This window comes from Triturus cristatus, chromosome 12 (assembly GCF_964204655.1).
Source record: "Triturus cristatus chromosome 12, aTriCri1.1, whole genome shotgun sequence".
Classification (NCBI taxonomy): domain Eukaryota; kingdom Metazoa; phylum Chordata; class Amphibia; order Caudata; family Salamandridae; genus Triturus; species Triturus cristatus.
Window position 1 is genome coordinate 816,715,846 of NC_140595.1, and position 24,283 is coordinate 816,740,128.

General features: G+C 47.8%; 1 protein-coding gene across 1 annotated transcript in view; it reads right to left on the reverse strand.

Annotated features, from left to right (window-relative positions):
- Positions 1–555: 555 nt before the first annotated feature.
- LOC146782968 (cornifelin homolog) overlaps positions 556–24,283 on the reverse strand; it is a 101,788-nt gene continuing 78,060 nt past the window's right edge. Inside the window, exons 2-4 of the mRNA XM_085637105.1 lie at positions 20,551–20,671; positions 13,860–14,038; positions 556–1,017 (exon numbers count right to left, since the gene is read on the reverse strand). Of these exons, the coding sequence (XP_085493231.1) occupies positions 808–1,017; positions 13,860–14,038; positions 20,551–20,665 (504 nt within the window). The 5' untranslated portion in view covers positions 20,666–20,671 and the 3' untranslated portion in view covers positions 556–807. The remainder of the gene's footprint in view (positions 1,018–13,859; positions 14,039–20,550; positions 20,672–24,283) is intronic.

Genomic DNA, 24,283 nt, shown 5'->3' on the forward strand with positions numbered 1-24,283 from the left:
ACATTTGACTTATATTAAACTGATTCTAATATATTTTTGCAACAAATATCTAACTGCTTTTTGGTCTGTTACATTTTGCAGATTCTTCATATCTGCAAACATCCCACATGTTTCTATGAAAGAGAAAGGAGGATTTAAGCAGTTTGTGTGAAGATTGATGGTGTGACCATGTATTATAAGGAATAAAGTACCCCATCATCCATTATTAGGATATTGCAAGTCACCTCGGAGCTCCAGGACCATATAAAGGAGCCCTACCTTCTGTCTCTTTCCTCTAGATGGTCATGCAATGCCTCAGTGACTTGCAGAATTCTTACAAAGTACATTAGGGGTACTTTTCCCCTTATATATAGTACACATAAAAATGATGTAACTTGTTTTGAGGATTCCCACAGCCTCAGATCCATAATTCATGGGAACGATGTAATTCATGTGAATTATGTAACTGGGCCATGGGTATGACATGCTTTCCGTAAACTATGGGCTTTAAAACCACTGTTCTTGCCGTGCATTAACAACCGATAAGAATGCAACATCCTATATATTTTCTTTTCTCATTAATTCTCAAACCTGTTGTTAAAAACATGAATATTTTGCTATGTATATTAAAATAAAATTCAAATATTTGGTAAGCGTGATGTGCTCTCATTTTTAACAACATTCACCTCATTAAACACATTTCTAGTCCCCCTGCCCTGATGCCACCTTTGAAGAAAGGGATTCGCAGGCGTACAGTGGCGGGCGTGTGTGTTGGAGTGAATAGAAGCGCCCACCCTGCAGCGAGTGGGTCCCGCATTAACGCCCACATTACATAGGCTGCGGCACCATGCCATAGGAATAGGGCTGGGGCATTTGCTGGACCATTTGCTGGGGCATGGGCTGGGGCATTTGAAAGGTGGTGGTCTGGGCGGTGACGACGTTGAAGGGCTGCTTCCTCTTCTTGATCTCTCGCGCCATCTGGCACCAGGAGCAGGAGTAGCACCAGTACAGCGTGCAGCAGTCATCGCAGATGGAGCCCTGAAGGGGGCGGTGTGGGATAGAAGAAGGAGAAACAAGTTACTTTTATATAAATTATTGCAACAACGCTGCCCATGGGGCCCTTGAACAGAGGGAAACCCCTATTTTCTTTAATTTTTTTTAACGGAGTTTTATATAGCTCGAACTTGACCCGGTAACGGGTATCAGAGCGCTTTACACGGCACCAGTTGCATTACATGCGGATACATTCATTTTTGTTAGGTATTCCATCCATCAATCAGTTTATTTCAGATATAAAAATCCATAAAACCAAAATAAAACATCATACATATGCCAAAGGGCTAAAAGAGTATAAACATTTAAAAAAATAAAGTGCATATAGCATAATTACACTAAGTGCCATCAATCATAATGCAAAGTGCCGATGTCAGTGTACACAAAGAGAAAGACACAAACAGGATTGCATGGGACATTTCCAGAACAATAGAAACAATCTATAAAAGGCATCAGACACACTGGAAATGTGGACACTTACGTATTTCAGTAAAAATTCTTAACAAGCATTTGCAATGCAATCGGTCTCGCCTTTGGGACCTTATATGTATTTAGCTATGCAGCACATTAGCCTGGGTGCTGAAACATCTACTGTTCTTTAACATGGAGGGAATGTAAGCACCAAACTGCATGGGGGGAACAGCTGGGGAGCCGGGTTCGTCTCGGCAGGGACGTTTAACATCTGGTGATTCTGGAAAAACAACGTAATCTCCCCGTGCCTAACAAAAATGAATGTGTCCATCTATAACGAAACTTGTGCTCATGTTGAGCCTCTGATACCTGATATCTTTTGGTCCAGTTTGCGCTATATAAAACTTGTAAAAACAAAAAAAATAGCACATGTGGGTCCACTTAATGAGACAGCACTTTATTTGCGTGCTGAAACGCACCATATTATGTCATAAGGAAACCTACCCCCTTGTTGCTACAGAAGATGTAGGCTTGCACTCGCACAGCATGCGTGTGTACACAAATTCAAACCAGTGTGTCTCTGGAGGAAGGCAGCACTGTGCTATCATGTGCTACCATTGCTGCCAACAAAAAGCCAAAAGTGTTTATTGTAGAAATGTGAATCAATGAATTGCTGCTGCTCCAATTAGAAAGCAGGGTACCCGTTGTTCCCACTCGGGAGCTGCTGTGGCTGTGCCTTATTTTATACACTGTGTGCATGAAAATGGCTGTGTGCTTTTAAATAGGTTGTATCTGGTTGCCCATATGTGCTCGTTATAGGACGAGAGGGAGAGAGGATGTAGCCTTACAGTTACAGCGGGCGACCTAGAAGCTGGCGAACAGCTGGGGAACCGGATTCGTCTCGGCAGGGACGTTTAACATCCGGTGATTCTGGAAAAAGAATGTAATCTTCCCGTGCCTAATAAAAATGAATATGTCCATCTATAACGAAGCTAGTGCTCATGTCGAGCCTCTGATACCTGATATCGGTGGCAATATGAGAACTTCGGGGGGAGCAAAGAAACAAGTAGTCCCTAAATGAATAGATAACAGCCAGCAGCGGAACTAAACTGTAGTTGGTCGGTGCTGCTTCCTGCAAAACGGAGGCAAAACAGAAGTGATGTATCGGAACAAAAGCCAACCTTAAGCCAGATAACGCGAGCAATGCCAGAATCAACCAATGGCAAGCGACAGGAGAAATTACCCTCCATATTTGTGTTTACTATAGGTCTTGCGACTGTCTAGGCGAGACCTAAAAAGGGTATCTTCATTATAAGGACATCGATCAAATAAGTACAGTGCAAGTACTCGTCTAATAGAAGGGATTGAGTCCGTGTTTCGGTGATTAGTAGATGCAGGTCTGTAAGGTGGATCAAGAGGGGTATCCCAGCGAACAGAAACTTCTAAGGGGCGGCAGCCTAGACCTGCTAAAACACCCGCCAACTGCCTGCCATTACGATAGGTCACTTAAAAATGTAAAGCGTATTGTGGAAGGAAGTCATAGTGGTTAACGAGTGCTACAGGGTCGTATCGCTCATTCAGCAATGGGCAAAGCGATTGTAAATAAGCCAAGCTGCATGCAAATATTTTGCCACCTCAATAACAACCACTTCTCCGGGGTCAGAGCGTAAAACCTGTACGCAATTGTGTAGTGACTAAAACCCAGGAGCTTGCATACAGGCTTGAGCCATTTTTCACATGGTCGGGCATGGGCAGAACAAAAAAAAGAAAAATGATGGATAGTTTCATCAGTTGAGTTGCAAGAGGGGCACTTGCTAGAATACAATATTTCTCCCCCCATTTGACACAAGGGCTATTTACGGGCAAGACCCCGTACCTCCATTTTAAATAGAGTCACATTACTAAGCACCCCGGGACAACATCAAGAAACGACTCAAAGACAGGAACAATCTTAAGGTCTAGAAAAGAATCTGTCAGACTCCCTACCTTAAAATCGTTCATTCAGTTCACGCAACCATAGATACTCTTTAAAACGATCTTTAACCAGGGAGCGAGGAACTGACTTTGCTGTGTCCAGAGAGTCCCACGGGTAGAGCAAACCAATCTCATAAAACATCAATTTAATGTAAGCAAACCAAGGAATCCTCTCACAACCAGAGGAACGCAGAAGTGCCTTTACGGATGAGCTGTTTGATTCCAACTCTTCTGTGGACCAGAGCCTATACCAGTACAAGACAGGTCTGACCATCATGCTAAAGGTGATCGGATGGATACCAATGTCTATGAGTTGGGGGAGGGGGGGAGTGCTCTGGTGGAGAAGGAGTAGGCTCCTAACAAAACAGTTTTCTGCCTTAATGAGTTTGTCGGCCCTCGCATAGCCCCAAAGCTCTGACACATGCATAACTGAACTTTTTGCTTTTAAGTTATTAATCCCCACTGCAGAAGTGAGGGGACAGGCCTGTGCTTTCTTATGCATTTTGGTCACTGTGCTAGCTTCCTGCTGGAAGTTCATGCAGCTGTTGGCAATGTGCGCGGACCTATGCAGCTTGTGCGTCGGACATAACCCTAAGTACCCAAACTCCTGTACCTGCTTCAGAACATTCCTCTGCAGCTGCATGTTCACCCTTCCTGTTTTATAGGGGTTGAATACCATGAACTTAGTCTTGTTGATATTAAGTTCGAGATCCCTATCACAGCAAAAACTTAAAAAACGATCTACTATCGCCTGCAGATTACACGGGATCTTGAATAATAAAAGTGTGTCATCTGCAAAAAGCAGAGTGGAGATTCTTTGAGGGCACAGTTTTGGAGCATCATTTCCAGGGAAATCAGGAGCCTTTAATGGGTCATTAATGTATAGTGTAAACAGCGTCGGTGCCAAAACGCATCTGTCTCGATCTTAAAAGGGTCAGTAAGCTAGCCTTTACTCCCATATCTGACTCGAGCAGTGTTTGAGCCATGCTGCTTGATTAAAACTGACAGAAAATTAGCAGGGACACCATCTGCTTTATGACATCCCATAGTTTGCCCCTAGGAACTGAATCAAATGCTGGTCTGAAATCAACAATACCACACGGAGGTGGTCCATGGCTAGCGTTACTGTTTAACAGTAAATACTGCAAAGCATTTTATCGGTTGTATCGGTCTATTCCTAAAGCCCATCTGCATTTCTCAAAATATGGAGTTTTCCTGAACTCACTCCATCAATTTCCCTAAGATAAGATAGGAAAATAGTTTCTTGGAAGCATCAATAAGGCTGATTGGTCTATAGTTCCCCAAGTCATCTTTGCTGCCCTTTTTGTGTATTGGCACAATCCCGGCAGTCTGCAAAGATCTAGGGATCGGGCCACCTTCCAAGATGGGATGAAAAAGCATGTAGAAGCGGGGGGTAGACAAGGGTATAGAGTCAGGCCTGGAGCTTTAGGGAGTGGAATCGCCTTTATTGCCCCCAGAATGTCTCTATGTTGAAATGCCAATGGAGTGACATCCTTTACCAGAAGGGGGGCCTTCTTCAGTGGCTCTAGGTGTAGAAGTCGTCTTAGCTAAATATACCTTCTGAAAGTGATCCGCCCATATCTCAGGCCATAAGTTGTAATCAACACGTGTAACATCATGGCGGCTACCACGGGCCACTATGCCCCAGCATAATTTGTTGTCTCCTGCCCTAGTTGCTACTACCAGGTCCTGCCACATCCTTCATTCCCAGGCGCATTTGGCTCGAGTCAATGTGTCTTTATAGTTTTTCCTGGCCCAAGACATTTCAGTTTTATTCCCTGCTTTTATTCACTGGATAAGGTTGCTGCTGGTCATTCTACAATAGCTGTTCAACCATAAGCAACGTGAGTATGATTGGCTAGCCTTACTACCATCCTTGTTCCCCTTGTACCCTGTTCATTTTACTCTTTCACTTCAATGTTATATAATCATAAAGCACTTTTAGCATCTACTTTTCATGCCAGAAGTATAAAATCCAACTGCAAACGTGATATATATTATTTTATTTGCAGTGAACCAGGTGTTGCAATAAAGGCTTTTCAGAAAAAGTAAAGTCTTGATAGACAATGAACCACCCCTGGGAGTGAAGCATAATGTATAGTGCTTACAAGTTTCAGCTTTGCTGTACTGTGACTGACCACTAGGTGTCACTGGATATCAGCACTGCACCTATATAGATTTATAGGGCCTAATGTATGAAATTTCTTTTTGAAAATAGTAGTCATAAATTGCTCTCCAAATTTTTGCAAATGAAAAAGACATTTGCAAGCTGACCTATGTACTAATTTGGAACCGTAGTGGGTCACAATCCAACCTACCTCATCAATATTCATAAGATATGTCATTTGTTGCAACTCACTACAATTGGATGCCATCACAGGGATGGTGGCCTTCTGGGGTCAGCAGACCACCTTGTCGGTGATCGCATTTTAAATAAAGTCAACCAATTTTTTTTTTAATGTGGTCCATTTTTCCTGAAGGAAACAGGGATGCATTAGAAAAAAAAGGGGTTTGTTTGCTTGTTTGAGAGTTTTGAGTGGCCCCGTGGACCACTGCCTACTCCCCAATAACCTTTTATGTTTCAGAAAGAGGAAGTGGCCTGAAGGATCTTATTTGTAGATAGGTTAATACCTTCTTTGAGTTGCGGGTAAAAGTTCAATGTTTTGGGACCGGATTTCTCTAACAAATATTAAATAATTGATACATACTTTAATGAATCGCTTATTGGAAGTTATGCCCTAAAAAAAACCTTCAAAATAGCGATATGTTATTCAATAACATGTTACTGAATCAGAAAATGGGCTCAGTTTCTGCCCAGAGGCTAGAGACAACAGGTACCTCAGGAACATCATCTAACTGGAGTAGCTCTTTCCTGTGTGGTCGCTGGTTTTATCCCCAACCCTTTTTAGGTCTTGACCCTTTCCTATCCACTGTGGACTCTCCCAGTTCCCCATACTGCTCAATGTGAATGCCCAGCTGCCAACAAACCTTGGCTGATCCCACTGTTTCAGATTATTTTACAATGCAAGCAACATGCAGAGCATTATTCAACTTGATCAAAATGTGAGCAATGCCCCGCACAGATTTTCTGAATCTCTGTCTGCCTCCGGTCAGGGATGGGTCAGCGAGAGCTCGAGCTAGACCCTGACATGAGCAGGATTTTGCCCGTGAAGAATGAGAAGGTTGGTAGCCATTGATGGTTTTGGCCATCATCACTCAGACCTGCTCCAACCCCAGCCAAGAAACTGAAGAACATACTCTTCTTCCTGGGTAAAGATCTCCCAATCACTAATCAGATCAATGCACTTACTTCCATCAGCTCTGTCTGCTGAGGACAATAATCCAAATCAGTCAATCAAGCTTCTTATAAGGCGGGGCTAATCATCCGAGAGGGTCTCAATGGGCTGGTGGGGGGAAGGGTTCTGCAGCTTCAGTCGAAGAGCCAGGTCTTGAAGTCCTCCGTGAATTGAGGCAGTGAAGGTGATTGCGGGATGTGCAGAGGCAGGGAGTTCCAGGCCTGCACAGCGAGGGAGGAGAAGGATCTTCCTCTAGCCGAGGTCCTGCGGATCCTTGGGATAGTGGACAGCGCCAGTTGGGCGGAGCAGAGATGTCTTGCGGGTGTGTAAAAGGACAGGCGGTGGTTAAGGTATGCAGGTCTGGTATTGTGGAGAGCTTTGTAGGCGGGCGTGGTGATTCTTTTGCTGATCGAGAGCCAGTGAAGGTATCTCAGGTGACCGGAGATGTGGCTGCGGTGTGGGATGTCCAGGATAAGTCTAGCGGAGGTGTTTTGGCTGCTTTGCAATTCCTTTTGGAGTGCTTTGGGTGGTGTGTTGTCGTAGAGTGAGTTGCCGTAGTCGAACTTGCTGCTGATGAGCACTTGGGTGATCATTCTGCTGTACTCGGTGGGGATCAAACTGAAGATCTTCTGAAGCAGGCAGAGTGAGTGGAAGCAGGAAGATCTTTGAGAGCGAGGAGTCGAGGATTATGGCTAGGTTGCGTGTGTGGTCTGTGGGTGTAGGGGGGTTCCTAGCACTGTAGGCCACCAGGAGTCGTCCCAGGCGGAGGGAGTGGAGCCCAGGATGAGGAATTCGGTTTTCTTGGAGTTGATTTTGAAGCAGCTGTTCTTCATCCAGGCAGCTACTGCCTTCATCCCATCATAGAAGTTGCACTTGGCTGCTGTAGGTTCGTTAGTGAGGGAGAGAATCAGCTGGGTATCGTCGTCGTAAGAGACGATGTTGAGTTCATGGTTTATGACGATGGCTGCAAGCGGGTCAATGTAGATCTTAAAGAGGGTGGGGCTCAGAGAGGAGCCCTGAGAGACTCCGCAGCCGATCTCTATAGGTTTTGAGGAGAACGGTGGAGCCTGACTCTCTGGGTTCAGCCGGTGATGAAGGAGGGTACCCACTCTAAGGCTTTGCCACAGGTGCCGATGTCATGGAGTCTTGTGCAGAGGGTGTGGTGGGAGATGGTGTCGACGGTGGCAGAGAGGTCCAGGAGGATGGGGGCTGCGGTTTTGCCTTAGTCAAGGAGAGTACGAATGTCATCTGTCACGGCGAGGAGTGCAGTCTCGCTGCTGTGGCTGCTTTTGAAGCCTGAATGGGAGTGGTCCAGGGTGTGGTTTGTTTCGATAAATTTGTTGAGTTGGCTGTTAGGGGAGAGGATGTAGCCTTACGTCTAGAGCAGTTAACCTAGGGAACTGGGTTCGAGTCTCGGCAACGACGCTGCACATCCTGTCATACTGGGCAAATCACTTAATCTCCCATGCCTACCAAAAATGAATGAGTTCATCTGTAACAAAACTGGTACTCATGTAAAAAACTCTGATACCCGATGGCTCGGGTCTAGTTTGCGCTATATAAAACTCCCCAATTTTGTTTTTTAAAAAGGCCTTCTTACTAATTTTGCATGACTTAGAAGGGCTTCTAGTCAATGCATTTATGTTCTCATTACTGGATTATGGTTCTACATTTTATCTGGGCCTGCCTTGTGGAACTCTAGTGTATCCAGAACCCTATAGTGAGCCTCCTCCAAGGCTTTTGAGAATCTGATCATGTCACATAGGCCTGTTCAGTTTAATCCTTTCCTCCATGTGTATCATGCATATAACCCTCAGTTCAATGCACACATAAAACTCTATCTGTCCACGTGTAAGATTTACTCAATGTCACTGGCTCTAAAGATGCTTCCAAAGTGTAAGTGCACGTGCATTGGCCGCCGCACACTCGCTACGGTTTGCCTTTTACTTCTGATCACCTTCTTTAACGAAGGTCTTAGGATTCTTACTCGTTTGCTAAACTCTCCTTCGGTTGATTTCTTCAAGTCACGTTGCCATCGAGCCAATCATCAGGCGTAGGTGGCCCTATACGTTCTGCTCAAACACTCAGTCCATCAAATCAAAGGTGTTGCTCCATTCGAGTTTTGAACTACTTAGATGTGCGCAGCGCGAATGCGCGCGCCTTGAGGGGTATTCATGTCTATGAATGCCGATTTTGCCAATTGCACAAGTTTGCTTTTGCTAGTTTGCACTGACCTACTGCCGCACTTCTCTTTTAACTTATTAAAAATCAATTAAAGGGGAGAATACTTCAGTATTATTTCGTTTGCAGAGAGAATACCTCAACACAATTTTAACTTGCAGTTACCTTAGTTTTAAAGCCATTGCTGCCATTGAATCTGATTGCTGTTCGTTTACCCTACTTCCGGGTCCCGCAGGCTTGCCACTGAGAGTCGCTATCTTGAGTCAGTGCGCTCTCTAGCTTTGTGGCGGTTACTTAGATGCGCGCTGCGCGAACGTGCAGCGGAAGCACGCAGCGGGCGTGCCACTGGCGTGCCTAAGGCAAGCCCGTCTATGCCCGTCAGCGTCCCGGAAGCGGCCAGCACCAGCCAAGCTGTCCGCCGGACCCCAGGAGCAGAGTGTAGACGGTGCTATGCCAAGGATTCTTTGCTGGCCTTCTGCCCCCGACTTTGTCCCCATAAAGGTCATTGGGATGTGGCGAGCTCCTTGTTGACAGGCCGGTAGACCTCCTGTTTATTTTCAGAGACCTGGCTTGACACTACGTCTGATCCCACTGTCCCCCCGGCTCTGCCCAAGGGCTATAAGATCTCTAGAACTGATCGCCCAGAGGGGAGGGAGGGGAGGGGCGGTTAGTTCTAAAAATAAGTGGGACCTTCATAGCGGAGATTTCACCTCTTGGGGGATTGTGAGGCACTGGACATTAGCATTCGTTTTTCAGCTCACTTCACTCGAGGAGGGTCCCTGATTTATAGGCCCCCTGGTCCTGCTTGCCCCTTTCGCCAAGCTTGGGGTGATGCTGTCATCCAGCGTGCACTGCGTTTCTTACATTACATTGTTTTAGGTGATCTGAATATTCACCTCGATCAGGTTGCCAACAAAGATTCGCTTGACTTGTTGGATACTTTGCACCTGGCCCAACTTTCCCAGTGGATAAGCCTTCGCACTCACCAGGCGGGCCATATACTTGACACGATCTGTTCAAACTTTCCCATTGTGACAGAGGAACCGCGCCTGGTCCCTTGGTCGGATCATTTTATCACTTATTTTTCGTGGGAAGTCACTAAGGCGGAACCTTCACCTGGTTCCTACTGTAAACCAGCTTTTGATAAAATCAATCCCCCTGAGCTTAACCAGGCATTAGAAGTTTCATAGCCTGATCTCCGGGGGACCTCGAGGGCCGACTTGCTGGATTTACTAGCTGGGTTGCTAATGTAGTTGATTCACTTGCCTCGCCCCCTGGTCGGTGATTGTCTAGGGAGTCTCCATCTACACCCTGTTTTACCCCTGCCCTCAAAATGCTTAAACATGATTGCAAGATCCTGGAACGTGCATGGCGTCGCAGTGACTACTGCCCCGATGCCAAGCGAAATCTTAGACTTAAACAAAGAACCTACTATGAGGCTATAGTGTAGGCCAAAAGGTAATTCTATTCAGTTCGCATCGACTCCGCCAAAAACAATGCTGAAGAAATTTTTGCAATTGTCCAAAGTTTTATGTCACCTACTGACCAATCTAGGGCATCCCCGTCTACCGTCGCCTGGTGTGAAAATCTTTCCAGTTTCTTCAGAGATAAAATTCTTTCCATTCAGGCGGCTTTTTACCCCTGTGACAATGACATTGGGGCTGCTTTGGGGTCTCCATTCACTGACCCTGCTCACTCTTTGCAAGCATTAGGTCTTTGAACCTCTTGGATTCCCTTAAAATTCTTAAGGGCCTGAAGTCGGGCTTGCCTTCTGATCCGTGTCCAGCCAGACTGTTGGCAGCAGTTGCAGAGACCATCAATCCCAGTCACTCAATACCCTGATCCCACTGAATTACTGTCCCATCTCTCTCCTGCCTAGCCTGGCTAAAGTGTGCGAGAAGGTGGTGAATAAACAGCTCACTGAGTTTGTGGAGAAGGAGGGCTTGCTCCGCCCAGCCCAGTCAGGGTTTAGGGCATTTCACAGCACTGAATCGGCCCTGGTTGAGGTCTCGGAGGCAATACAGGAGTGTCTGGATGCCAGCGGGAGGGCTGCATTGATTTTGCTTGACCTGTCGACGGCGTTTGATACGGTCCCACATGCTTTCCTCCTCTCTCGTCTGGCCGAGATTGGGGTTTCGGGTGCCACCTGGGGTTGGCTTAGGTCCCTCCTGGAAGGACAGGTCTTACAGATTTGGCTTCCACCCTCCTCCTCCGCCCCCCCAGCCTGTGATCACTGGTTTTCCTCAGGGGTCCTCCCTTAGCCCCCTTCTCTTTAACGTTTATGTTACACCCCTCATGTACCTGGCAGAGGGCCTTGGGGCTAAGGCTATGGCCTACGCTGATGACACTCAGCTTCTTTTCACCTGGGATTAGAATGGGGACCCTGTCTCCTCGGTTCATTTTTAAATGGTTAGCTGGTGTGCAATTGAAGTGTAACGAGGAGAAGTCAGAGATCCTCCTATCTGGTAAATTCCCTGCCAATTTTAAGGAAGCCGCCGGAGTTCCCCCTACCCACCTCTACAGGCAAGCCCACCAAGAACCTGGGGGTGTGGTTTGAGGAGAACTTGTCTTTCTCCATTCATATCAAGAAACTTGCGGGTACATGTTTTGGCCTTTTGAAAACCTTAAGGAAATTTCTTCCTCTCCTGCCCAGGGCAGCAAAAGAAAAGGTCATTTGTGCCCTTCTCGATTGGACTACGCCAATGCTCTTCTGGTGGGCATACCGGGCTATGTGGTTAACAAAGCTACAGGTAGTCCAAAATGCGGCAGCCAGACTTCTTCTCCAGATTCCTTCCAGGAAGAGCATGAGTAGTCACCTACGCTCTTTGTACTGGCTTCCGGTGGACGTGCAGGTTAAATTCAAAGTTTTAGTCATGGCCCACCGCGCTCTTCATGGTCATGGCCCTACTTACCTACAAAAACGGCTTTCTTTCTATTCTCCCACGCGACAGTTGCGCTCCACCTTTTAGCGTTTCGTTAAGGTTCCGCGCTTTAAATGTAAGAGGCTGGGAGGCAGCTCTTTTGCCTGGAAGGGGGTGGCGGCTTGGAATGCCCTTCCTCTCTGCCTGCGGATTACTCAGGACCCGCTGATTTTCAAGAAGAACCTGAAAACACATCTTTTCTCATAATACCTGACTATGGCCCCCCTTGGTGACGCGCCGGGACACTTTTGAGTATCTGCGCGCGATATAAATGTAATTAACATAACATAACTAGTAATATATGAGGTTTATTCACTGTGGTAAAGCTGAAGCTGGCTTAGCAGTAGGTGCTGTCTTGGGATAATCTTCAAAGCTGTCAATATGTGTAAACTGAGGAATAAATATGCCACCAAAGATGGCGACTTGATCTAGAGCATTCTGTAACTATCACTAAGGGTCTGATTTAGATCTTGGCAGATGGGTTACTCGGTCACAACAGGGACAGATAATCCCATCTGCTGAAATATACATTCCATTATATCCTATAGCATTTACATTTCAGCGGACAGGATGTCCGTCGCTGTTGTGATGGAGCACCCTCTCTGCCAAGATATAAATAAGACCCTAAGTCTGGTACCCTCAGCTGGCCCTGCTGCAATCAACAAGGGATCTCCTGCCTCCACCTCCCCAGTAAGGGGCCAGGCACCAATTTACATGTCCTTGCTGCGTCAGTGGGGATCCTCTGTGCAAAACAGCATCCACCAATGGGACGGATGCAATCTTCTCAAAACGGAATGCTGAGAGGGCTGTCATAATGGTACCATCTCTTGGCATTCTTTTTGTTTGCCTGTAAAAAATGGTGACCTCCACATGCAGGGAATTTTCTACCTGCACTTGGAAACCTATGGTTATTTTTATCGCTTGCTGATGGACTTCAGGAAGAGACTCAAGACCTGGCAACTCGACTAAGCCCAGTAACCCAGCGCCTGGATATCCTCACTGGTGATAGGCTGTGCTCTACAAGTACTGATTGATTGATTGAGTGAGTGATTGTTTGATTGATTGATTGCCCAGGTACGCCATGTCTTGCATGGCGAACCCTGGAGGGAAAATCTTTATCAAGAGGACTGCCTCCCGGTGCACTGTCAGTGGTAGCCTTGCGGTGTATTGGTCGCCACCGGTGATGGTGTGCCGCTGGAGCGGGCGAAGGCTCCACCTGCACACAGTTAGAAGGTCCCCCTGCCTGAAGGCCTTGATCACGAGTTCCTGTGTAATTCCAGTGGGGCCAGCCATCTCTGGGGGAAATGTTAGGAATGAAATGAGGAGTAACCAGGGGAAGCAGAATAACTGATCCTCCCGGGAATCTCTCAATTCTAAAGGGATAGTCAGGGTCCACTTGTAATACCTGTTAACTCAGTCCTCAGAATTATTGGTATGCCCAGGACGTTGAGCTACCAGGTGCTACACAGAATCACTCAGAACGAGGCCCTAAATGGCCAGTGGAATAGCTCACTCTGTCAAACTATAAATGGCCCCCCAGTCTTCAATTTTTGGTGGACAGATTTCATTTGCATATCTCCTACAAACAACCCCCCTAACAAACCCTTTTTGTAGAGGTGTATTTATTCAAGTGTTGATGAGGGGCACATTTAGTCAGTCTCTAAACTCCAATTTTGGAAATAAAATTCATAATTATTCTTTTTATAATAAAAAATAAACAGAACTAGTATCCATGTATGCTAGTGCAGAGTATGTAGACCCCACATAGTTAGGTGTTTATGTCTGTTAACCTGTTACTGAAACTCCTGCTGATGCCCATTGGATGAGAGGGGGAGAGGTGAAACATGTCTACAGAGTAGGTGGCTACAATGAGGGTGCGGTTATAGCAGGGGGCCCCCCTCACCATTCTTTGCACAGGGCCCCTGAGGTTTTGTTATGTTCCTGACAAGAAGCCAGCCAGGTCTGCTCCACACTGCCCCATACAGACAAAGAGTGACTCATTCAAGGTCCCCCCTGTGCTTACCTGGATTTGGTATCTCTCGCGGACCCCGGTACGCATTGCCATGGAGATGGGTGGGCAGGCTCCGGCACAGCCAACGTAGCCCATGCATGAGGGGTCCATGAGGGGCAGGCACAGGCATTCTCCAAACTCGCTGACAGTCTGGCACTGGAAACATGGGAAGCACCAGCAGGCGCAGCAGCCTGTAGGGGAAAGAAGGAATAAACATGACGTCATCAGAGCTGAGGTCTTCAGTCTAGGGGAGGGGCGTGGCTGGATTTCCCATGTGGAGGAGGGCCGCGGAGGGATATCAGGGGGAAAGGGAAGGCACAGAGGGATAGGCCTGGTGGAAGAGGGCCACGGAGGGATACCAGGGGAAAGGGAAGGCACAGAGGGGTATCACTGGTGGAAGAGGGCCACGGAGGGATACGAGGAGGAAACGGAAAGGCACAGAGGGATATCCCTGGTGGAGGAGGGCCACAAAGGGATATCACGGGGAATGAAAAGGCACAAAGGGTTATCCCTCATGGAGGAGGGCAAGGAGAGATACCTGAGGGGAAGGGAAAGGTACAGAGGGACATCCCTGGTAGAGGAGGACCATGGAGGGATAACAGGGGAGGGAAAAGCAGAGAGGAATATCCCTGGTGGAGGAGGGCCATGGAGGGATACCAGGGGGAGGGAAAGGCAGAGAGGGATATCCTTGGTGGAAGAGGGACACGGAGGGATATCAGCAGGAAAGGGAAAGGCACAGAGGGATATTCCTGGTTAAAAGGCCATGGAGGGATACCAGGGGGAAAAGGCAACAAAGGGATAGCAGTGAGGAAAGAAGAGGCGCGGAGGGATATCCGAGAAGAGGTTGTAACAACAATTCATTCTTTAGAGCGTCTATCTTAAATTCAATGGAAGGGGGCGTTGTAGGATATACCAGCTGGAGGAAGTGAATGGGGGGGCCAGAAGGGAGAAGCGTAGGATACCCAGTGTGAGGGTGGAATAGTCTTTCATTCCTCTGAGCTGTAGTCTTCACTCTAGGGGGTGGCATCGAGGGATATCCAGATGGAGGAGGAGCACAGATGGATACCAGTGAAAAAGGGAGGGGCAGAGAAGGATCTCAGGGGTGAAAGGTTCTGAGAGACATCTCAGGGAAGAGGGAATAATCACTAAACCTTTAGAGCTCCAGTCTTCAGTCTAGGGCGGGGGCACAGAGTGATACCACGGTTACTTCAGCAATGGCAATAGATTCCACTACATCTCTAGCTAATGAGGCATGTTCCTTAAATGTTCCTGTGACAAACAGCTACTTGCCACCGTCTAAAAGTGCAGCTGCAGCTCCTCAACACTTTACACCAGTCAGCTCCAAACTGTGGTGCAGATTACATCCCACATTAGCACTTCTAGTGCTCACTTTATACAATATGGCCCCATGAGATGTTATACTGCTGCTGCCTGTGCACTGGCTGTTCTGTGCGAGGGTAAAATATGCCCTGCTGCTGGCTGTGCACTGGCTGTTCTGTGTGAGGGTAAAACCTATCCTACTGCTGCCTGTTCTGTGTGAGGGTGAAACCTGTCCTATTGCTACCTGTTCTATGTGAGGGTGAAACCTGTCCTACTGCTGCCTGTGCACTGGCTGTTCTGTGTGAGGGTGAAACCTGTCCTACTGCTGCCTGCTCCATGTGAGGGTGAAACCTGCACTGCTGCTGCATGGGCTCTAACTGTATTGAGTGGGGGTGAAACCTACTCTGCTGCTGCCTGTGCACTAACTATTGTGTGTGAGGGTGAAACCTGCACTACCACCACCTCTGCTCTGCCTATTCTGTGAGGGTGCAACCTGCACTGCTGCCTGGGCCCTTACAGTTCTGTGTGAGTGTGGAACCTGTCCTCCTGGTGCCTGTGTCTTCCTGTTCTGTGTGAGGGTGAAACCTGACCTGCTATTGCCTGTACACTAACTGGTCTGTGTGAGGGTGAAACCTTCCCTGCTGCTGCCTATGCACTAACTGTTTTGTGTAAGGGTACAATCTGCACTTCTGCCACCTCTGCCTGTTCTGTGTGAGGGTGGAACCTTTCTTGCTGCTGCCTGGGCACTAACTATCCTGTGTGAGGGTGGAACCTGTCCTGCTGCTACCTGTGCACTAACTGTTCTGTGTGAGGTCGATACTAACCCTTCTGCTGCCTGCGCATTAACTGTTCTGCGTGAGGGTGAAACCTGCCCTGCTGCTACTTGGATTTTGCCTGTACGGTGTGAGGGTGAAAGCTGCTCCGCTGCTGCGTGGGTTCTGCCTGTTCAGTGCGAGGGTGAAGCCTGGACCACTGCTGATGTGAGAAAAGCTTGGACTGTTTCTTTTTGCCCCAAACCAGTTTTCTGCTAGAAGGATGCTTGCATTGCAGCTGATTTCCTGTCTGTGTTCTAGATATCAGAAATGCAGAAATCCCACATTCAGATGCTTAGCAACTGTCACGTAGCCCATATGGGCATTGTCGTCTTCCAAATGTTAGTATGAGCACTTTGCAGACTGTCTGCCACTTTGCACAGTTACTGCATGGATTTCTTTTGCTTGTGCCACACTGAAACTTTCCCACGGAACATGCTGTTGTTTTTGTACTTTGCTTGTTCCTGGGATTTAGTCTGGAGATTGTTAACAAGGTCGAACAGCAATGCCCCTTGTGATTGTGTTCTGGTCAGGCCCTAGTACCTACACAAAACAAGCAGATGCAGCTGTTGTTTGGGAGCAGATACTTTGGTCATATGAGGGTACACGGACAGGTAACACAGACATTTAGAGAGGGATCTTTCCACGGAGGAGAGCGTGACAGCACCTGTGATGTAGATCTGCCATCTATAGACTGAGGTCCAGGGTCTGCTAATAACACCCAGAGATCTTCAAATGTATAATCATTCTGCCTCCATACAAGGGGAGGGTGGTTAAGCTACTCTGTCATATATCATGACAGCTCCCTTTATGATTTACGGACTACTTGCTTTGCTGACCGTATTTGTATTAGGCATATTTCTACAGGTTGTGGTATGTGCACTGCATACTAGAGCGCATGGTTAAAATTTACATTTTAAACTTTTTCATGTCTCTGTTAGATCTTATTGTGGATGAATACAAGAGCGTGAGCGAAAGGGTGTGTATTGTAACTGCAATTCCTGAGAGAGTCAGGAGTGCTGTGTTCTGGGGTGTCTAATCACTTGTTCCTCTGTGAGTGAGTAGGAGGGCAGGTGAGACACTATAGCTAGTCGGTCCCGGGCTCGTGGGTACTAAGGCGGTAGGATAACTCAGTCCCTGCCTACTAAGGTCCCATAATCCCAAGCATAGTCCTGTAATTTAGCAGAATCCCTGCAACACAACATCACTACAGGACTTCAGTCTCTGTTATGGGGGCTTTTAAGGGCAGACGAGATGCCCTCACTCACTTTTCTTCTATTCATTTCAGATCTCAACTCTAATCTCTTGAGTCATGATAAGTTCATTGCCTTGAAAAAGCTTGTGGGGTGTATTTCCTCAAGTGAACCACGTGACAGATGGTATTCAGGCAGCATTCTCTGGCATTCATGGGAGCAGCAAGCCATTCTAAGAAGGAAACGAGACATGGATGCAATGGGAGGTTTGGTCGCTGGCTCAGAGGGTTCTTCTCTTGTGCTCTTGGAGATGCGAGGATTTTAGCTGTGCCCATTTCCCAATCTAGACACAGAGTATAGGCACAGGTAATGACAGTAGCTGTGGTCCATCGTCAGACCCTTTGTCTTTGTCTATCGCTCTATCAGGTCCAACCCCATAGACTCTACTGTGCAGTCCAGCAGAGCCTCCCAATCTGTGAGGGGTTTTTCCACCAGATTCATTCCTCTAGTAACGCAGTAGGCGAGAACGAGCTGGCTTAACCCAGGCACCATTGCGTATGGATCTGCTTCATGAGCGTGACAAGGGAGAAGCCCAGTTAGGAACCATCGAGGATGTCACCTGTATAGACTAGGTCTGTAGGAGTCACCCTCGACTTCGATAGAGCTAGGCTCCTCTTCTGCAGGGATAGCTTGAAAGCGTCCTCTGTTGTCGCTCTGAATTCCAGTGGCCTGGGGTGATTTCCAGGTGTCCCTTGGCTTACACTTGAAAAGCCTTTAAGAATTCTGAATAGCCAATTGAAATTTCACATTGAAATTAATAAAATAGTTCAACTTTCCATCATTTTGAAATCTGCTCACCTCTTAATACCAGCAGAAGGGTTCTGGACTCTATCGCACTCCACACTTAAGTACACAAGAGCAGGTATGTCCAGGGTGACTCTTAAGTTTTACTTTCACTTTATACTGGGTATAAGCAAATGCAGTGGCATAACAAAACCTCAGGCCCCCCACTGGAAGGTAAGGTAAGGGGGTCCCCATTACCCAGTTCCTACCTGACTTGCTGCTTCTGAGTGTCTTGTTTCATTGCAGCTGGCCAGCCCAGGGGGCCACCCTTTGAGGTGAACAATGTGGGGGTCACTCCCCCTCACCCACACCGCAGCAGCGGTAGGGGACTCTGTTATGCCCCTGAGCAAATGATTCTACCACTGTTTCAGACTCACCCGAAGCTCAGTCTTTTCAGTAGGACATTGGGGGAGACTTGAAATGCTGGCCTGTGAGGTTTCCTATCACTCTGAAGACCCGCCTTAATCATCACTTCCTGTCTGATTACTGCCAGGGGCACCAGCAGAAGAGAGCCACCAGTGGGCGCCATTGAGGAGTTAACTGCTATGGGCACCAGCAGAAGAGATCCACCAGTGAGGGCCATTGAGGAGTTAGAGGCACAACCTAGCTACCAATGATTCCACTCTAATCCCAGGGGTGAAAGGGAGATCTAAGTGATCGGGGTAGCACTAGGGGTGGGCGGAATTTGCGTAATCGCGTTACGCAAATCTCCGCGAAACGGTAAAAAATCTCCGCGAACACGCAGAAATTCCGCGAACACGCGGAATTGCTTGTTCGCGATGCTTTTTTCCTGTTCACAATCGCTGTTTGCGTGCTCGGGGAGAAATATCTCGCGAACACGCATTTTGAGAACGCGAACAAGCAAAAATTTCGCGAAGTCGCGGAAAGCGGAATTTTGGGCAATTTTGCGTTCTCCGCAGAACGCGAAATTACCCAAATTCCGCAAATTCCACGAACGGAATGGAATTTACCGCCCAGGCCTAGGTAGCACAATCTTCCTACGAGTAGCAGCAAAGGAAGGATCTCGCACAGCTACCATCAGTGAGTGAGGGATTCACACTCCCGACTCCATTAATTACAGAAGATTCCCACTTCTTCCTCCTATTTCATGAGTAAAATAACCCTAATGCTTGTTGAGCAAGATTCTGTCACCATAAGATGGTATAGAAATTACAAATTTACTGACATGAACTAGTGAAGGATGCGACCGCTGTTACCATTCGCGTGCAGGAGATTCACAATAGTGGGACTATTGTAAAGTACACCGTATATCTACTGTTATCATTAGTGAGTAGGAACAATCAAAATCCTGCTACCATAATTAGTGAACAATCACAGCACTGCCACCATTAGTGAATAGGGCAGTCACCATTGAAACACTGTTATCTAGTAAGGGATGCTGCCACTATTAGTGAGTAGGTGAATCACATTCATGCCACTGTAAGGCACTGAGTGATCCCATTGTGGCTGCTACCGAGTAGAGGAATCACAATCCTGACACTTCTCTTTGGTGAAGGATCCCATGGTCTGTGCTTAACTTGAGCCGGTGTTTGTAGGTGGCGCCCACCGGCACTTATATTTGGAGCAACACTTATTTTTTTCTTTACAGACTTTGACCCAGAACAAGAGAGAGAAAAAACATAACAGTGAGAAAGAAAGAGGAAGACAAAGATGGAAAAAAGTGACAGAAGGAGAAAATAGGAGCGAAAAAGAACACATCAGGAGTGAGTTTGACGGGCAGAGAGTGCTGGGGAATGCATTAATGATGCATGAGGGAGAATCAAGACAACATGGCTTTGGTATTTGGCATCATGGCCTTCATGAGTGCCAGCGGCAGCTTTTGAAGAAAAGTTTGGGCCCGGGCACTTATTCTACAAATGAAGCTACGCCCATAGGTGCTAATGTGTGTCAATGAATCGTGATGTTGCTGTTTAATAGTGAGTCCCATAGTGTAAACAGTGTTGGTGAGCAGCAGACGCCACTGCCTCTTGATTCAACAAGTAGGAGAGGCCGCTTGTGCTACCCAGATGAAGTGGCTCTCCAGTGGTGCTTACTAGAGCCTGACAGCATCCCTCTCCGGTCAAGAGTGCTAGTATGTCTAGTGACTGCACTCTGGGCTCCTGAGCTCTATGGCCAGCATCCAGACTTCAAGGGTGGAAGGCAAGTGATCCAGACTGTCCTGTGCACCCCTGTCCCACATTTCATTACTTGTCACCTACTCATAACAACGCTTCTGTCTCCAGGCGTCAAGGAACATAGGGCCTGGTTTATATCTTGGCAGACGGGTTACTCAGTCACAGCAGAGGGGGATATTCTATATGTCAAACCATAAATCCCATTGGATATAATTGGATTCATATTTCCGTGGTTGGGATATCCGTCCGCAGAGATCTAAATCAGACCAGTAGACACTACTGGCTTCCAAGCATTTGTGGTTCATGTGGTGGCAGGGAGTAGGGTAAGGCCTGGGGGAAAGGATCCCAGGTTGGTGATAAAGAGGCCATCATTCCGCAGCCAAAGAGTGGTGTAACTTACAGACACTGCAGTCCTCGCAGCAGTCACAGATGCCACTGCTCCAACTGTTGCCACGCATCACCGTGACCTGCGTGGATGTCATGGCGACAGGCTGGCTGACGTGTACCACATTCATGTTGACCTGCAGGAGATAAGAGGGTAAAAACTGAATGAGGACGAAGACTGAATGTGTTAAGGGTGCAGCTCCTGGTAAAAGCACAGCTATCCCCATAACCCTCTGGAACAAGAGTCTATATTTAAAACAAAAAAGGGGTCTGTCAAAGGAATGAATTCATTCTACTGAGGACTGATGATCAACCGCCTCAGGTGGAGGTAACTCACCAGGATCCATCGGTCATTCTATATCTGCATAAAATGAACATGGTGGACGAACCAACACTGAGTCACCATGAATTATTTTTACGACTTCATGAAACGATCAAGGAATAACTTTTCAATCAGAAGAAAAGTGATTTAAAACATTTTGGTAAAGAATGATCCTGTCCATCCCAGCATGGAACCTCTAGAGTAAGAGTGAGACAGCCTGACCGCTCCTTGCCCCGGTCAACCTCCCCATCCCTACTGCTACCTCTAGTAACGTCCCGTTCCTCGCCCCCCTGCTTCTTGTAACCTTGCCTACTTCTTACCCTGTAACCACACCTCCAGCTCTCTTTCTAAGTCTTAAATTAGAGGAGTGAAAAACTGTGAAGGTCTTCAGAAACACATGCCACAAAGTCTATGTTAAAAAATCCATCCCCGGGTTTTTAGGTCTACCTCCTCTGCATGAAAGCGCCAAACTGCAAATCGTCGACAATGGCTTGAACATATGTCTTAAACAAACCAAGATGTTTTTAACATCTGCTTATTGTGTGCGGTGTGCCGCACAAGGTCTCTCTGTGCCTTTGTTTTCCCTCCTGTGCTCAGAGGATCTCAGGTATGGACCAGCAAATATGCCTGATAATGGCCTTGGGTCTGCAGCACATTTCAGACCTTAGAAGATTCTCCTTCCCTGTTACAACCGTGGATTCACTTTGAATACATTTCCACACACATCTTGAAACATCTTTCCATGAATATGTTCACCTTGAGTTATTTACACATAAGCCTCAAGGACATTCATGTGATATGCATCACAAATATGGAATGGGTGAAAATTCAAAATGGATCCCACTGGCTTCAGTACTCAGACTCACACACGCAGACTCTTGCTCCCACACGTACTACATGCCCTCAACTTTAGCACGCGATCCGTGCAAGGAACAGGATCAAGGGAGATGCACTAAAATGGATTGCATCATTCCTCACAAGACAAACACAGAGAATCTGCCTAGCTCCCTTCACCTGAGAACCCATGAGCGGCTTCTGCGGCGTCCCTCAAGGTTCATCCCCCATTCCCACCCTCTTCAACACCTACATGATGCCTCTTGCCGACATCGTCAGAACCCATGAACTCAACATTATATCCTACGCCGACGATGCCCAGGTCATCCTCCCACTCTCAGCAGACCCCACCACCACTTACACCAACGTCCACAATGGCATGAAGAACGTCGCAGACTGGATGACGGACAGCACAGACAAGACAGAAGCGCTGATCTATAGCACTCGTGCCTCCCTCTAGAACGACACCATGTGGCCCGCTGAACTCTGACTGTTAGACCTGGCATCATTGGCGTGGGTCTCCCTTTCTCTCTACTCTCCCTATCTTTTATATCAGCTGGATTTAGATGTTCTGGGCGCCGTGCCGCTGCTACTCAGTACCACAGCGCAACCCTATATATAAATGACTGTATGAATAAAGATAAATATAATACCTACATCGGTGTAGCCTCTTTCCATAGTGAGTTACCTTTCATTTCACTATCACTACTGCAAAACAATCCATTCTCATAGGCCAGGATGGGCCGGTTAAAGATTGCTTTCTATCATCCTATTGGGCCCTAGGAACCTGATAGGACCCTCAAGTTTGATATATATATATATATGCTCAGGACATTAAGGGGCACCTTTTAGTAAGGACCGTTTATATATTGGATGTGTTGAAATACTTTTCCTGAAAACATGGTCGTTTCTTGCCTAAGCTTTACTGTAGGCTGTTGCGCGTATGTGTATTGGCCGTCTGGTTTTGGAGCAGCAGGGCCAGCTGGGTCAGACCTGGCTGGAGAGAGAGATCGGTATTCGGAGCATGGGGAGGGGTGACTCTTTGATCCGAGCAGGGCCGTGCCTGGCAAGGTGAATGATGGCGCCACCTCCTACTGGGTGTCTGAAAGCAGACCCCCTCATTCTGAAAGGTCAGGATGTCGCCTCATAAACCAAGTGCTCCCCGACCCCACTGAACTGGTTTTGACCGGAGTCAGTGATTTGCAACCTTAGAGAACAAATACTTTTTTAGGGTTAAATGCTGCGCTGGAACTTTGGCCAAGTGTGTTCCTTCTGGATGTCAAGACGAAACTCTGTCCGAGTGAACAGAGGAAAGGACTTTGCAACTTTCATCAAGCTTGCCGAAGAAACTACCAGAGGGTCTAAATCGAGAGCTCCTCCTGCAGAAGTCTCAGGGACATTAGACTTCACCCCGTACGCCGTCGGAATTTCTGTGCGAGGAGTTCTGCTTGCAGGTGAGGCCTCCGTCGAGTAATCCGGAGCCTTTAGTTCTACTGTGAGGACCGCAGACTGGGCACTTCTGAACTTTTGCTAAACCTGTTTTGGCAGCTGCAGGTAAGAGAGAGCTGCCACCGCTGTGAGCTCGCCTGAATCGGAATTGAGACTTTCTAAACTGTTGCTGAACCTGTGCGGGCCGCTGCAGCTAAGGGAGAGCTGCCGCCACTGAGTGCCCGCCTGACTCTGTACCTTTGAACCTTCTTGCTAAATCTGTGTGGGCTGCTGCAGCTAAGAAAGAGCTGCTGCCGCTGAGAGCCCACCTAAATCTGTATCTTCAAACCTTTTGCTGGATCCGTGTGGGCTGCTGCAGCTAAGAGAGAGCTGCCGCCGCTGAGAGCCCGCCTGAATCAGCACCTTTGGACCGTCTTCTGAATCTGCGTGAACTGCTGCAGTCGAGAGAGCTCTGTGGCTGCTGAGTGTCCACCGTGGTGCCCGCCTGGTTGAGACTCTAAATTGACCCGTGGGTCGCCGCAGCTAAGAGAGAGCTGCTGTCGCTGAGTGCCCACACCCTTTGCTACGGTGCACCATCGTGATCTGTCCCGTGGGCCACCACAGCCAAGAGAGAGCTGCAGACGCTGAGTGCCTGCACCCTTTGCTACGGTGCACCATCGTGATCTGACCCATGGGCCGCCGCAGCCAAGAGAGAGCCGCTGCCGCTGAGTGCCCGCACCCTTTGCTACTGTGCACCATCGTAATCTGACCCGTGGGCTGCAACAGCCAAGAGAGAGCCATAGCCGCTGAGTGCCCACACCCTTTGCTATTGTGCACCATCGTGATCTGTCCCGTGGGCCGCCGCAGCCAAGAGAGAGCTGCTACCGCTGAGTACCCACACCCTTTGCTACTGTGCACCATGAGGATTTGGCCCATGGGCTGCCACAACCAAGAGAGAGGTGCTGCCGCTGAGTGCCTGCACCCTTTGCTACTGTGCACCATCGTGATTTGTCCCGTGGGCCACCGCAGCCAAGAGAGAGCTGCTGCTGCTGAGTGCCCGCACCCTTTGCTACTGTGCACCATCGTGATTTGTCCCGTGGGCCGCCGCAGCCAAGAGAGAGCTGCTGCTGCTGAGTGCCCGCAACCTTTGCTACTGTGCACAATC